This window comes from Notechis scutatus, chromosome 1 (genome assembly GCF_049901735.1).
Source record: "Notechis scutatus isolate UNSWTSFEM ecotype Mainland chromosome 1, rNotScu1.2, whole genome shotgun sequence".
Lineage (NCBI taxonomy): Eukaryota > Metazoa > Chordata > Lepidosauria > Squamata > Elapidae > Notechis > Notechis scutatus.
In genome coordinates, this window is record NC_142009.1 from 56,183,008 (window position 1) to 56,199,841 (window position 16,834).

The 16,834-nt window shown below is 39.6% G+C and overlaps 1 protein-coding gene across 10 annotated transcripts in view; it reads left to right on the forward strand.

Moving 5' to 3' along the window:
- The window catches only part of PSEN2 (presenilin 2), a 48,439-nt gene extending 46,268 nt beyond the window's left edge, over positions 1-2,171 (forward strand). For all 10 annotated transcript variants that reach the window (XM_087964839.1, XM_026682003.2, XM_087964863.1 and 7 more), the window contains exon 11: positions 31-2,171. In XM_087964839.1, the coding sequence (XP_087820965.1) occupies positions 31-186 (156 nt within the window). In that variant the 3' untranslated portion in view covers positions 187-2,171. The remainder of the gene's footprint in view (positions 1-30) is intronic.
- Positions 2,172-16,834: the final 14,663 nt, after the last annotated feature.

Genomic DNA, 16,834 nt, shown 5'->3' on the forward strand with positions numbered 1-16,834 from the left:
TGCTGATCATGTTCCTTTTCTTTCTCTTAGGGTCTGTGCTTAACTCTTCTATTGCTTGCAGTCTTTAAGAAGGCACTACCTGCTCTTCCCATCTCAATCACCTTTGGCCTGATCTTCTACTTCTCAACAGATTATCTCGTGCAACCTTTCATGGACACCCTTGCAGCTCATCAGTTATATATCTAAGAATAATGGTGATCCTGTTTAAGAGCTTCCACAGGCAGCAGGCCAATTTTTAGTGCATAAAACCTTGTGAATTTTACACTTAACTCGATACCTTTTTCACAGGAAACACTAAAAAAACCAACAACTCAGTTTTGCTAGTTTCTCCTGGAACTTCACAGCTGATTCTTCAGACTATCAGTGCTGCAGGTGTCAGGATCTATGCAGCTGAACCTACTTGCAGATATTCAGAGCTGAGTTCACCCAGATCATTTGGAGCATAGAATTATTATTGATGACCTTCCTCTTCATATTTTTCATACATTAATTTTTTACTTTGTGTAGAAGGTAGATTGATTGCATTACCTTAAAGTACAATGAAGAATCCGTCTTGAGAGAGCATTGGTATTGAGAAGTTTAAAGTCCACTTTATATAATCTCACAGTAATAATAATACAGGGTATTTTTTTGAACATTGAAAAAGCACTCTTTGAGAGAAATACATTTCAAGTACAGGAACTGTCTGAAAGGAGAGCAGAGTATAGAGAGTTGTGGTTTCTATAACTACCCCCCTGAAAGTGGGCTGTTCAAATCTCTAATATAACAGCTAACCATGGGCTATCATAGAACTTTTGATATTCCTGGTTTCCACAGTAAAATCAGCAAGAAGCACATTGCAAACAACAGCTGTTTTAGTGATCCTCTGCTTGTTCCACTGGGAGGCTTGATGTTGACGTAGATTAGCTTACCTTCCAGGTACTCTAAATCAGGGCTGCTCCTAAATCAGGTCAAACTCCCGGCCTACGGGCCAGATGTGTTATATACACCCGCTTTAGTGAAGGGGAAAAAAGTCCTGATACATCACATGATGCTGCCGTGATGACATGAGTTTGATACTCCTGCTGTAAATGAAGGTATCTGCGTCTCTGGCTATGTTCCCACTTCATTCATAGCCAGATTTCATGTAACTATGATTTGCTGAATAATTGGCTGGATTCATGTTATTAATTAAGCCACAAATTAAGACTGATATTGATGGGGTCAACATACTTAGCAACCTCATGTTGCATGTTAGCCCTGATTTTATTTTCTTTCAATATCCTTTGAATTAAAAACAAAACGAGAAGTAAAGTGATGCAAAGCACCACTGTGTAGGTTTTTATAATAATGGGACACAATCTTGCCACTTAACCTTCTGTTAGAGGACTGCCTGTGTCTACCATTTCAACCATTTGTGGGAACACCTATAAACTCTTCTCAAAGTTCTAAATGTACCACAGCTCACAAAGATTAATGTGGACCTTAAACTGGGTTCACATAATATACTATGCAAAAGTCAAATAAATCACATTATGAGTATAATAATGTGTAAAACCATGTCACACTGTCAGTCTCATCTGCCCATTCACAATAGTTTATTTGGCATTGCTCATGTAAGAAAAATGACCCAAGGAAAAGAGAACTCATGGCATAGTTATAATTCCATTATTGAATGACCTCATAAATAATGGCAAGAGGGTTCTCTTTCCTTCTCTTCCTAGATTGGGTAGCATTAGTGTGACCAAAAAGCCATTCAATAAAGAGTTTAGATTTGATCAGTGGAATAAGTTGGGACTGCTTTATTCCTTAATCATAAATCCTCTGGAGGCTTATCTTGTACTTCATCAAACGATGACTTTTTATACCTGTCAATAAAACTAGATTGGGTTTTGCTAGCAGTAAGAATTCTGGGAGTACGGACAGTTTGTCTTGTCCTAGTTTCTGATCTTCAGAAAGTCCTACATTTAGAGGATTTTATGCATAAAGCAGGTCTAATTCACTATATTTCTTTTCTCCAAAGTAGAACAAGAGCACATGTAAAGTAGGCTGAAGTATATATAGTGGTACATATAGTAGGACACGTAGATACTGTATATGCTATGTAACATCTTTTTAATTAAAAAAGATAATTTCTCTCCAGATCAATACTTCATTATCACCAGAGAAAAAAAATAAAGGGGGAAATGAAAGATTAGCTTGTTATAGTTCTCAAAATTAGGTTCTTGCTGAAAATAGCATTGGCTGCAAAAGTAGTATTTCCATTTCAGCTCTTTGATTTCTCCCACCAACTCTTAATGTTTTGTTGCATCAGAACTATTGTTTTGCCACACTTTTTATTAGACCAACTTGGCACAGAAAGTTTTATTCCATTCCATTTTTCTAAGCAGCCCCACCAGAGGAGCTTCAATGATATTGAAAGTTATAAAAAGAGATTTGATACATTAAAGTAAATTGCAGTTCATTTTCAGTGGGTTCTTAGATAGAAACGTTACGTAGCTATTATGATGTGAACTGTAAGATCAGTATACTGTCTCTATTAACTTATTGTGTGCTTATTTTTTATTCCTTGCGATTCATATTCCTGCATTTCTACCCTACAGATTCCTTTCTGACAAGTCAGTGCATTTAGATATCTCTTTGCATAGACAAAGTACTTATTTTAGGGGAAGACAGTCATTTTGCCCACCTACGTCAGATTATTTTTTACCTTAGTAGTAACACAGGGAACTAATGCTGGGCACACTGGAGCCTTAAAAGGAGATCCTTGCCTAGCTCCACTTGGGTTCCTTGCTTCAGGGAGATGTAGATTTTTTTTTTTTTTTTTTTAGATAAAATAACTGCATAATTGGTGAATCTCTTCAACCTGAAAAAAAATGCTAAAGCTCTAAAGTGTAGAACTTCACTTTCTACTTTGGATCGTCTTAGTAAAAACAACTTCGCTTTGGCTTTCCAGAAAGTTGTGTTGGGAAGAGAAGGTCACTTTGGAAATGTTTTTAAGAATATTTTAATTTAAAAGTGAATTATTTTGGAACTATTATAGCTCATAACAACATTGAAAGGTCACATTGGGTTTATTATAAAAATTAGTCTAAATAAATAGTTAATTCAAGCTTCTTTCTAGGTATATGTATCATTGTAGGATTTGCTTATTGGTGCTTTATGCTTGTTTTGCTGGAAACCTGAGTTTCCCCCCCTTTCAGATGTTACTTTTTGCGGAAAAAAATTCCTGATTTAAGTGCAAAGGAATAATGAGTTGACCTTGAATATATATTTCCTGAATATTTTACAGGTAATAAACCAGATTTGGGGCCAGTCCAAGATAGAAAAACCCAATAGTATACCCTATTATTTTACGTCTTAATTTATTTCACATACTCAGAAGAATTCCATTACCATTAACAACACTGACTAGTTCTAATGGGAACTGTACCCAAGCACATCTCTAGAGCACCAGTTGGTAAATGTGAAATGTGCTCCTTGAACCATATCTGATTTGCTGTACATTTGGCCTACAGTGATTAGCATATACAGTACCATATTTAATTCTATAATCCTATTGCAGCTTAATCAGAATTATGCGGTACAAAACAATTCATACCTAGCTAAATACAGATAGTCCTTGATTTACGATCACAATTGAACCCAAAATTTCTTAAGTGAGACATTTATTAAGTAAGTTTTGCCCCATTTTACGACCTTTCTTGACACAGTTCGTAAGTGAATCATCACGGTTGTTAAGGGACATTGGAGCTGTCATCAATATGAGTCAGTTGCCAACGGTCTGAATTTTGATCACATGACCGTGGGGATGGTCATGTGAAAAATGGTGATAAGTCACTTTTTTTAGTGTTGTAACTTTGAACAGTCACTAAATGAACTGTTGTAAGTTGAGGACTACCAGTACTTCCATCCTGGGCCAGGGTTGGAGAATTTAGATCTTTAAGATGTTGAAATAATTCCAGCAACCTAAACCAGAAGGATATTCCTTGTGTAGCATATATTTAGTAATTAATATCTACTTCAACACCCAATCCCACCACCACCCAGCACAGATAAACTCTGTGGCCAAAACACTAATCTCCAGAACCAAACGCCTGGCAGACAAGACACACATAAAGACTGAACTATGCACCCTGACTAAAGTACTGACAGCTAACGTCTTCCACAAAAGCAAAATCACTGGCTTGAGACATAATAGAGACCTAGAAGATGAACAGACCTATGGAACAGCTGTCCTGCCCTACATAAGAGGTACTACAGACAAAATCAGTAAGATACTATACAGGCATCACATCAAGACTGCCTTCAAAATAGACAGAAAAATAGCAGCCGTCCTAAGAAACCCCAAAGATAAAATTGACCTGGAAAACCAAGGCATATAGGAAGTCCCCTGTGCATCATGCCCTGCCACATACATTGGACAGACCAATAGAAGAATAAGTACCCACCTGGATGAACACAAAAATGCAGTAAAAAAGCTGGAACACACTTCCTCACTAGTCCAACACAGGAAAGCCACAGGTCATAGCATCGACTTCAATGGCACCAAAACCCTCGCCACTATAGAAAACCCCAGCCACAGAATTATCAGAGAAGCCATAGAGATTGAAAAAAGACCTGAAAGCATGAATAGAAGGGATGATTCCACCAGACTGTCAATTATTTGGAAGCCTGCACTCACAAACAAAAAAATCTCCACACCACAAGCCAGGCAAACACCTGGGCACAAACAGATCCCCGCTGATACCTCCAGCTCAAACACACCCCAACCAGGCACCCAGATGAAACCTAGCTTCCTAACAAATGATAGACGTCCATTTACTTGGAGCCAAGCTGCACTAAAAGCCTCCAATACAGGAACACAATGTTGCCAGCCAATCAAGACAAAAAAAGCCACAAAACAGACAGAAAATATTAGAAACACCAATCAAGCAGAACACAGCAAACTCCAAGACCAATAAACACAGACCAAGACTCCCAACCAATCAGGATGAAGAAAAAACCATTCTGGCACAGCAGTAGGCTAGCCCCAAATTTAAAACTGAAGCAACTGTAAAAGTCTGACTCACAGACGAACACAATACAGAAGCCTGATGATGGCAGATGAGATTATAGGTTATTTCCACAACCAAAGTTCAGGAAACTAAATAGCATTGTTTGTATAATATGCCAATTTTAGCAATGGAACCTAAATCATTTTCTGTACTTAGTGTTAACTTCCAAAACTGGATATTGTCTAAAAGAAAACTACACTAAATCACTACACTAAATATTCATTATTAAATTAAACTACAATAAGCTAGCCACACTCTAGCCATCTGTTCTCAGTATATGGTAAGATACAAATTGTTTCAACCTTTTGGGCGCCATGGCCTGGTTTTTCTGTGGTGCAGAGGGGGCATGGTTTCACATGGTGCCTGCATCCTGTGGATGGCGTTTCACTTGTTTGCACGGCCCAGTTTCTGGCATGCTGCGCCTGGTGCCAGTCCACAGACAGGGGAGTTGGGGACCCCTGATGTAATGGATACCTCCACTTTAGGGAACAGTGACCGATTTCCTATTTTTTAGAAATGCCCTTCGTTAGAAAAATCAGCGAAATGAAGTATTGTGAAACACTGTGCATTTTGTCTGTTGAGGGCTAGAGAATGCTAATTTAGTGCACTCTTTTAATGCACAAATATGTATTTTTTCTTTATTTAAAACATTTATACGGCCACCCATCTTATAACTATTTTTTTCCTGCTCTTTAGAAAGTTCCATCTGCCACCAGGGAGCAGTGTGGCAATAGAGTAGCTTTCTCTCTTTTAAGGAGATTCCAACTCTGCCTTTGGAGTCCTATGAGATCTCTAAAACCTTTACTTTTTTAGTTAAGTTGCTATTGTCTTCACGTTGGTAGCAAAATAAAGCATAGGAGTGAAGGAAGGTAACAGTTCAAACAGAATGATGGGGAAAAGAACTATTCATGTTCTGTGCAGGAAGCATTTTTAAGATAGACTGCTGAAAAAACATTCCACCCCTGAGCATATGCTAACAAATGAAGCAGAACAGACTCAGCATTCATTGTAAGAGGAAAACATAACAAACAACAGCTCTCTCATTATGTAAAAAGTGCAAGTTTTCACCATCAGTCAAGCACTGCCTAAACAAGAAGCCGATTGCTCTTCTAGTCCATGTCTAGAGGACATGGTGTCCTTGAGAAATGTTCGACTGTAACCCAGGGGTGGGATTCTACCAGTTCGCACCTATTCACTAGGACCACTTGTTAACATTCTAAGCAGTTCGGAGAACCGGTTGTTAGAAGAAATTACTGGCCTAAATCCTGTAAGGAAGGCAGGAAGGAAACATTCTGGTGTTGCTTACAGAAACTGTCTCTCCATTAACCTTATTACATTCTTGGCAGGACTAGACTTCCTGTCTCAGGAACGTCTCTGGAGTTTTTCCCCACTCCTTTGCTGGTACTTTGCTTGTGTGGAGTGACCATTCAAAGTTACAATGGCACTGAAAAAAGTGACTTATGACCATTTTTCACACTTACGACTGTTGCAGCATCCCCACAGTCATGAGAGGCCAGGCGAGGAGATGCATGCCTCGATGTGAGTGATGTTGAGTTGGCCACGCCCAGCCAATAACATGACCACCAAGCCACATCCACCCAGTCACATGACCACCAAGCCACACCCACCAACTAAGCCACGCCCACAGAACCAGTTGTTAAAAAGTTTGAATCCCACCCCTGCTGTAACCTCCTTATTCTCAGATTGGGAGGATTGTATTAAACCTGTAAAAATAATAATGTCCTTCCCAAACATGAAGTGGTTTTAATATGGGCAGTTTCAAGTTACGGTCTGCTCTTAAGCAGTGAAACATGTCAAGCCCAAGAGGAGGGTGTGAAAAGAGCACAATGTGCTCCTGAAGGGGAAGCCTGCAGTTCCTTTTATAGAGCGTCCATAGTATTTTGTTATGACATTTCTGTTCCATGTTCAGAACCTAATGCACAAAGCCGTGCTGCTCAGCCTCTGACCTGAACTCATACATGATCTCACTGGCTAATTATGGGTTCAGTTTTAGTGAACAAAGACTTGCAGCAAAGTTGTTGGCTATGTTTAAAAAGGTGACAAGCAGGATAAAGGTGGGTGGGTGGGTGAGTGGGTGACATACCATGACTGAAGACTGACACACTTGCTAAAAGGGATTATGCTTTATCAGCTGATACTGGCAGAAAGAAGGACTTTGGGTTAAAATAAGAAAAGACAGCCTGGTGCCCTCTGGTTGTTTTTGGAAGATTGGCCATAGGCTGTACTGGTTGGAGCTTATGTGGGAATTAGTCCAATGTATCTCTGACACCATGTTGCCTGTCCTTGCACTAACCGATCAGCAATAACTTTAGGAAAGTAACTATTGCAATGGGGAGAGTAGTATTATCTCCCATAGCAAATGGCTTGCTTATTTGCTTTATTTATCTGAAATGGTATAGGATTCCTGCTTGAGCAGGGAGTTGGATTAGAAGACCTCCAGGGTCCCTTTGTTATTCTGGTATTGTGTTATTTACCAAGTTATTTTTATAATCCCTGTGTATGCATGGTCTTTTTGCTGAGTCAGTTGAGAATTTCAAAACAAGATTCACAAGGTGGGGGGAGAATCACACTTGTATTCTGTGTGACCATACGGTGTTCCTTTCAAGCGTGTTGTTCTGAAAAGCCCCACTACCCAGGGAAGGTAAGTACTTGTACATAATCTGACGAAAACCACCTTCATACAAAAAGCTACTTGTCTTCCCAATTGCCCTCTCTTTCCAGTGTGCACATAATTCTGGTTACCAAAGTTATTTGGGGGTCATCTGTTGTATCTCTTCCCCAGAGTGCGGGAGGCAGATGCAACTGAAATAACCCTCAGCATCACATCACTGCGTGGACTTATCTCCTACTACATACCAATCTTGTTGATAACAACAAGTAAAGCTAGCACAAAGAGAGGGTGCCGGCCTCTCCAGGAGTATCAATGCCCTGCACTATTTCTGGAATTATGTAAAGAGAGATATAAACAACCAGAGGCTCTCAAGTGATGGCAATTGGGGACATTTCCAGCCTGGGAGGCAGTTGTGCTGGCAAGTTGTTTTTTTTTTTTTTGAGCTTACAGGTTTTAGGATAAGGAACAAAATGGATCCTCACATGAACAAGTCGAGTTAAGGAGAAATCAGCCCGAAAATAAGTGAGGTCATAAGCAATGCTCTGAGCTTCTATGTATGACAATAGGGTATCCACCATCAGGAGACAATACATACATCTGTCCTTATTGTGACTCTTCAAATCCTGTACTGCAGTGATCCCCAACCTTTTTTATGCCGCGGCCCGGTACCGGCATCAGCTGGGCGCCGCCGTCGGCATCAGCTGGGCGCACCGTACGGCATCAGCTGCGCGCCATCTTTTGATGAAAAAGTGCTTCCGGTGAGCTTTCTACCGGAAAAGCTCACCGGAAGCACTTTTTCATCAGAAAGATGCGGCGCCAGCAAACCAGCAGCCTGGTAGGACTTGTTCCACGGACCGGTACCGGTCCGTGGACCGGTGGTTGGGGACCCCTGCTGTACTGTACTTGGAACTGAATGCAGACCATTACACTTTAGAATCTATGCGTCACACGTTGGCCATGCCTGGTTTAGCGAAGGGCGAAAAAGTCCGGATATGTCATGTGATACCGCCATAATGATGTGAGTTTGACACCTTTGCTTTAAATGATTATATACTGTACATTAGCTTTTCTAGATACCCCTTCCCGCGTTTGCTAAGCATCAGGATATGGAAAGCTCCAAAAACTAATAAGACTATATAGCCTTATACATTGCTTTGCCCAGAGTGCTAGGAATAAAAGGCACAGCTTGGAAAGATTATACAATGGGCAGTGCATCTACATACTGAGGAATCACAATTTGGATAGCAATCCCCCAAAGTTAACCATTTCCTATATACTCAGTGCATCCTTGCTAGGAACATATCAACAGTAGCATTAGCCTAATAGAAGCTTTTCCTCAAGCTTGGTATTCCTAAATAAGCAAATAAAAAAAATAAAGTGTTGCTGAGCAATTTTCTTGTCTCTCCAGCAGCCAAACCAAAAATTACCACCCAAGACCCAGAGGCAAGCAGCTAGATGGAAAGGGATGGTTCTGCAACAGGCCGGTTGGGGCTCTAAAGCTCAGATTCCACTTCCATGCACTTTAGAATGTTCATATAGGTTTTCTTCAGAGGTGGTATTCAGCAGGTTCTGACCAGTTCTGGAGAACCGGTAGCGGAAATTTTGAGTAGTTCGGAATACCACCTCTGACTGGCCCCATCCTCATCTATTCTCAGTCTCCTGAGTCCCAGCTGATCAAATAAGCACAAATAAGCTTTGTTGCCCTGCACAAGAGAACGGAGCTGGAAAGCAGGTTATTGGGGTGGGGAGGGAATGGGATTTTGCAGTAACCTTCCCCTACCATGCCCACCAATCCACGCCCACAGAACTGGTGGTGAAAAAATTTGAATCCCATCACTGGTTTTCTTCCTTTTTATCAATTTTCTGCCACTACGTTTGGTCCAGCCTTTACCTGCATCAATCTAAGCTAATCACAAAATGGATGGTCTATTATGACAATACATCCTCCTCCAATATAAATGGCATGTCTTCAAGCCAGTGTAAGGAAGGTGTATGAATGCACCCACAAATAAGCTACACTAAAAAGCACAAGAAAGTAATTACATTTTTCCACTCTGAGATATTTTTCTGCCTGGGGTGAAGAAGGATTAGATACTACCCCACCTAACTCCACTCAACACAGGTACCAATTGGATTTGTAATTGGCAGGGAAAGGCATTTCCATTTGTACTCAGCTTAGTTATAAATATACTAAATAAAATTACTACAACTACTCTTTCTTTGTCCTGCTCAGAATTACCTCCAGATCTGTATTCTTATGCTGTCTGTATTCAACAGTTGAGTTGATTTATTTCTGAGTTACTTGTGTTATACCTAAAAGGTCAATAACATTTTGCATAGCTTCTGAGGCTAGATTCCTGCTTCAGCCTATTTTGTGTGGCTCTAGGGCTTGGAGCAGATACTGCATTTAATTCAACATGTCATTAAAGATGACAGATGACTTGAGAAGTGTCCACACAGCTAGTACTAAGCCCATCATTGCCAATCCTAACTTATAACATTGTTTGAATTGAGCTGGGTTGTATTACCACATCACAGATCCTTGCAATGGTTACCTGTATTGTACAGTACCATAATTCAAGAGAGCTGAGTTAAACTAACGAACGCTTCTGCTTCCCTCTTTTCTTTACTAGGAGGAGCAAAAATGCAAAGCACTAGAGTGCTAATTGTTGTTTTTCCTTGTTTGGTGGAGGGGGAGGTGTGGTTGCAAAATAACTGCCATACTATTTTGCTAGCTGTTGTAATTCATCACAAGAATATAACCCCCCCCCCCCCCCAAATAATGGCTGCACTACGCAGTTAGTTTTGCAATCCTTCATTTTTAGAAACTGCATGGGGTGGATGGGAGGTGTTCATTGCAAACAGCCCAGAAAGCCATATGTATTTGAGGAATATGGGGTGGGGGCTTGCAATTTATTATTATTACTTTTTCACTTTTAATGAAAGAGTGAGAAACCTACTCCTTTGACAGGAAGTATGGCTGAATAATATTTTTTGCACTCTCCTTTGATACATTGGAGGGAGAGCACTGACTGGTTTGAGGTGTTCCCTGTCAAATCTCTATTCCAATGTCAAGAGGAATAAAGAGAAGCATGTTGGCATCTTCAAAACAGTTTGGAGGAACTGGGGAAAACCAATGATACTGTATGGAAAAGCCATGAATCTTATTTCATTACTAGTGATGAGATGATATGTTCCCCTGCACTAGAGGGCAGCGGAATAATTTATGGTGGATAAGGCAGTTTATCTGATACACATCACTTAATCTTTCAACACTTCCCTGCTGTGTGCTCACTGGTCTGCCTGGCACCTGCTTTCAACCCACTCAAAATGTTGCAATGCAGTAGTGACAGTTTTAATAGACATTAGATGAACAGAATGAAGCAGGTAAACAGCTTGTTCAAGTGATTAAGTGCAGTTGCCTCTTCAGTCACTGGACATTCCCAATGGATTGAAACGAGCAAAGGAATCTGGGTTGGTTGAGTCAAGTCAGCAACAGGCAAATATTGTTGCGTGTTGCTGACTTGACTCAACCTGCAATAGAATAGCTGGTGTTTAGAAGGAGGTGGGGGAGAGAGAAAGAAGATTGTCACCACATTTCCCCCCTTTCTATATTATCCATTTCCTGAAAGCTTTGGTAAATAAGACAGAGCCCAATTGTTATCTTTTTAGACAAAGTGCCAGGCTAATGTCTCTGCAGACTATTTTCTGTAGAGTGCTCCTGAAAACTCCCTTTTTCCTAGACATCATCTCCTTATCTAAGATGACTCATCTAAATAAAGATTTTATTTTTGGAGGCAGCAGATTTTTTTTTTAACTCAATCCTTGTATTGCAAACAAGATTTACTTCTGGCACAAACTGTGTGAGTTGAAGGATTCCTCCTAATTTGTTTATGTATGTACACGTGTGTATATGCAGTGTAAATACCACTGTCCAAATATTAGAAATTAGTAAACTTTGAACAAAGTCAGAATAAGAAGTAAGAAGCTGACAAATTAATCAACTTTTAGGACATTACTCCCTCTTCCCAGGACAGCTAAACTTTCTTTCTTCTCAGAAAGTCGGTGGGTCAGAATCTCTGGGCTTATCTATAAAACATACTGAGAAGGTAGTGCCCTAGGAAAGTGCCAAGTGCATCCTGCACAGGCTTTTTTGTTTATTAAGAGGACCAAGCTGAGAGAAGGAGCTGTAAAAGAGATCCTGAAAACAGGTGGGAAGAGCATCTGCACTCTGGAGGGGTTAGTACATTCCAGAAAAGTTGAGTGTCTCCATAGCTGTTCTTCTCTTTTTTTCATAACAAATGTTGGTGCTTATTTCTCCCAACTAATGTCAACCGGCTTAATGTAATCCATCTATGGGTTCTCATCTCTCTTCCACATTACTATTGGCAAGGCAAAGAATCTTTAACTGCCCAAATATTTTCATCAACAACTCTAGGTGTTTAAACTCTAGGTTTGATGGTTGACACCAAGATCCTCTTGCAATACAGATTATATATTTTTTTCCTACAACTTCCCCTCCCCTCCCCACCCAACTTAAATGGTGCCATAACAGTATTAATAAAGTTCAGACATCCCGAAGGAAAAGGAAAGAGCAGATGCCATTGTACTGTTTGCTTTGATCTACTGAGATCTATTTTATTATATAAATGGACTTCATTACTTGCAACCTTCATAGCTGTATGAAAGAGAGATAGCACAGAGCAGACAGGAAACATTTTAAAAATGAAAGCTGACTGGAACATAATGTCAAATGGGATATAAGGAATTCTGGGAGTTGAACGCCACATGGCTTAAAGTTGCCAACATTGAGAAATACTAGTATAAAACAAGACTTATCTGTATGGATCAGTTTTGGCGGTTGGTTGCCTTAAATTATCTACTGTAGCTTTCCTCAGTCTGGCACCCTTGCTTGAAAATCTCAGCAAAATATTCTTCTGAAGTCACATTTCATGCACAACATAAGCGAACTGACTGTAGGTAGTAATTCAGGAAGCATGGGGGAAGATGCTGGGCATCACAGTCATTTACTGTTTTTCTAACTTTTCCCTCCTTTCTTCTTTTACCTTTACTCATCTTCTCTTGCTGTATATATTTAATTATTGTTTCTAGCCGAGGAAAAATTCTGATCACAGTCTGAATGTTAGGACTTAGTTAGCAACTTTTTAGTTCCAGTCAAATGTTTTATTTTGTCATTTATTCCAAAGCTATCTTTCAGTTTGAACAGGTGCATTGATTCAGCCTTCAAGGCTACTTTTGTTTTGCACATAACTTACTATATACACAATGTCTCTCAATGTTTCTAAGGGAGGAGTAGCACCAGGCTTATCTGAGCTCTGCAGAACAATGTTGGCTGACTCCCTCTAACTTGTCAATATGCACAGTTAAGAGATGCTTGTAGGAATTCCCATGCACAAACTGGAAAAATACGAGTATTAATAAAACCTCACCTTAGAATGTGGTATTTTGAAACCACAGGCTATAGTTGCCTAGAGCTTCTGCAAAGCAAATGAGGAGAGGAAAGCATTTCAACTATGAAGTAATAAATTTTCTTTCTTATGTCCAGTTATTCTTATGAGATAATGGAGAAGAGTTATTACTATATTTTTTTAAAAGAAAAATCAGAATTCTACAGCTCTCTTCTCCCAAAAGTCTCCTAAAACAGAGTTGATTTGCCATCAATAAAATCAAATAGTTTCTGTCAGCAGGCTTCAAAACAAAAAGATGCCATAGAATATTTATTTGAAATCCTGCCTGGCCTGGCTCCAAGAACCTTTATCACGCGCACCATTGAAACCTGCCTGGCCTCCAAGAATCTGAAGTAGCTTTGAAGCACTACCCTTTCCCCCATGTTATGTTCACAATAACAACCCAGTGAGGTAGTTTAGGCTGAAAGAGAATGATTGGCCCAAAGGTCAGCTGCAAGCTCTATGGCTGACTGGAGATTGGAACAAATGGAACAAATGCCATTAAAAAAAATTCTCCTCCAGCTTTCATTATCCATTCTCTTTCATTTTGTTGAATAAAAATTTTTCAGCTTTCTTTTTTTTCCAGAAGGGAATATTGATAAATGTTTGTAAGTGAAATGTGATATTTTTTGCACAATGTAATTAGAAGATAACCAAAAGGATGCTCTGTTTTTTTCATTTCACAATGATTTCTCCAGCTCTCTGCAGCATATGTGGCTCCTCAGTTCTTCTCCTTCAGGAAAGGGGGGAATTCTTTCCATTGGATTTTTCAGATTGGAAAATGTAAGCAGCCTGGAAGACTTTAGCATGATGGAAAGACTTAGCCTTTTTCACACAAATGTTAGTATTTAATAATGGTCACATTCTTATATCTTCAGCACTGGGCTAATGTAAATGCATTGCCTTATGACTGCCGATAATAGGCATTGGGTACAAACTATGATTTCTTGAAACTTATGAAATGTGTGCCATGATATCATGATGCAAACTGCAGATTTTCCTACTTGTGTCCTGAGGTCACATTCCACATAAAGATTAAAGTTTAATTATTTGGTCCCCATGTGTAGCACCTTAACTCAGATTGATGGCTTCTCCTGTTAAATGTGTTTAGCGAAAGTGAATCAACTGTTTCTTCTATTTAATAAGTGGAATTTTAAGTCACCTGTATTAACTTAATCCAAATTCTGATTAGTATTAACTAGAAACAGAAGCAATTTGCCATTCACATATTACCCTTAATTAAAGGAGTGACTGAATAGAAGAAGCCTGGAACAGGGAACCAAATATACCAGTATGTGCTCACATTAATTAGATGGAATGCTTTAAAGTGTTGTGTAAACAGACTCATAGAATATTACAAAATAATATATCATCATGGTGCACACAGTACTACAATGAAGATCATATCATTAACATAGTAATTATGATTATCCCATATTTTTTCACAATCCTTTGTAAATTGTCTGTCTGCTCTGAACTTAATCTGCTATCATCTACAAGGGCTCCTAGTATTAACAACTATTAAGGTGCACACACAATTAAAGTGTTCATACGACACGAAATTAAAATATCCTTTCAAGTTTTAAAATATAAATGTATTTAAATTATGTGGTAATTTTTTTAAAAAATTAAAATCAATTAACAGATAAATGAAACCAAAATACAATCATACAACAGCATGACTAGATAAATATCCATGGGAAAGATGACAGAATCTGGCTGCTTCTTCTTCTTCTTTTAGCCCTATCCTCTCTTTCAAATATCTCCAGAGCATCTTCTGAGAATTAGGACACTCTCCAGGTCCCCTTGCCTTTTCCAAATATCTTTTAAACATTAATTTTCTGTATCTTAATTTATTGCTATCTTTTTTGGTGTTGTTTGCTTTTGAAAAAAATAATAATTTTCTCATTGCGTTAACACCCCCCAATATTTTCTTAGATCTGGAGTATTTCTTTAAAAGCTTTCTAAGATTATACAGTTTGGGGAAAAATGATGTTTAGTGAGTCTTACCATTATATTTATCATCTATATCCTTTTCTGAGCAAGACATGCATTATTTCAGTAATATTTGCAATGTTTTCCTCTAAAATGGAATTTATTTATTTATTTGTTAAATTTATTTGCCACTTACTTTGCCATGGGGCTACTCTGGGCTACTTACAACAATGAAAAGGAAGAACTGAAGAGTATAAGCAAAACTGAAGTAAAATAATGGAACAATAAACAATGAAAAAGAAAGCGAGAATATATCAGTATGATAAGATGGGTAACATGGATGTCTGTAATGTTCTCTCTGAGGAACTACCCTTGAAGATACATGTAGACTGGAATAATATTGGTGCCTATAGGATTTTTACATATTATACCTAAACTGTGCTTGTTGTACAGAGCAGGGGTCACCAACCTTTTGGACCTCAGGGACCACCAAACTCATAATTTTAAATCCGGCGGACCAGAGACCCTGGGAAAATCCCAAAAAAAGTCTGCCGGAAAATTCCCCATCCTGTTTTCCTACCGATCTATCATTCTTTATTTGGGATTGCAGGATACCATCTCCAGCTCCATTCTCAGGGAGGGAGGGAGGGAGGGAGGGAGGGAGGGAGAGAGAGAGAGAGAGAGAGAGAGAGAGAGAGAGACTGAGACTGACTGACTTTTGGCTTCATGCAAGGAAGGCAGCAGAAGCAGCAGAAGTCTTTCTTTCTCTCCCCCAAACTCTGCCGGAAATGAGTCTTTGTGAGACTTGTTGTGCCAGCACAGCCTCTTGGAGCAGGATGCCTTGCAGAGTCCCAAAGACTCATTTCTGGCGGAGTTTGGGGGAGAGAAAGAAAGGCTTTTTCTGCTTTCCTTGCGTGCAGCCAAAAGCAGAAGAAGAAATAAGTGGAAAGAAGCAGCCCAGTGGCCAGGCGAGGTGCAAGGGGCAAGTGGGGCAAGTTCCTCCACCTCTGCCCTTTCCCCCCTCCTCTCTCTACCTCGCGTTGTTCACAGTGCAAGTGACACAAGCCTTGTGTTCCCACAGGCCATGTGGGCGGCGCAACCTTGTGTTCCCACGCAGCCTGGATTATTTGCTTTGGGGGTGACATTTCTCTGCGGACCACCAAAATTTTCTCATGGACCACCAGTGGTCCCCGGCCCACTGGTTGGCAACCACTGGTACAGAGTACATGATTAGACTTCCAAAGAAATGAAACCAAGAAAAAGTTACTGTTCAGTGGGTTTGCCAGGCAAAAGAAACTGCCTGTTTTAATGGCTAAACCAGCAGTACCTCAGGTCATCTGAAAAAAAAAAAACCTGATTCATTTCCATCCTCACTGGGCTGTTGTTTTTCAGCAGAAAGAGGAATATGTTGTCACTAAGCTCATGTTTTCTCTTTTCAGGTCCATGCAACCCTATTTTCTGGAATGTTTTTGTCAAATGTCTAGACTGTCTGCACTGGAGGGTAAAACTAGGAGATATTGTAAACCAAATTGGGGTCATTTTCTTGCCTAATTTGTATTGCTGGTTTTGGACTGGTCCCTAACCATTGTGGGGTTTGAAAGCTGAAAACTCCATATTGGGAGCCATACTGGCCATGAATGACAGCCATCAGATGTGTACAAACCTTGTGCTGCAGTGGCTCTCCCACTGTTGCTCTCAGAGCAATTATCTATGGGCTTATAAAAGAATCCTGCATTTTTAAAATAAAATTCCACTTAACTTTT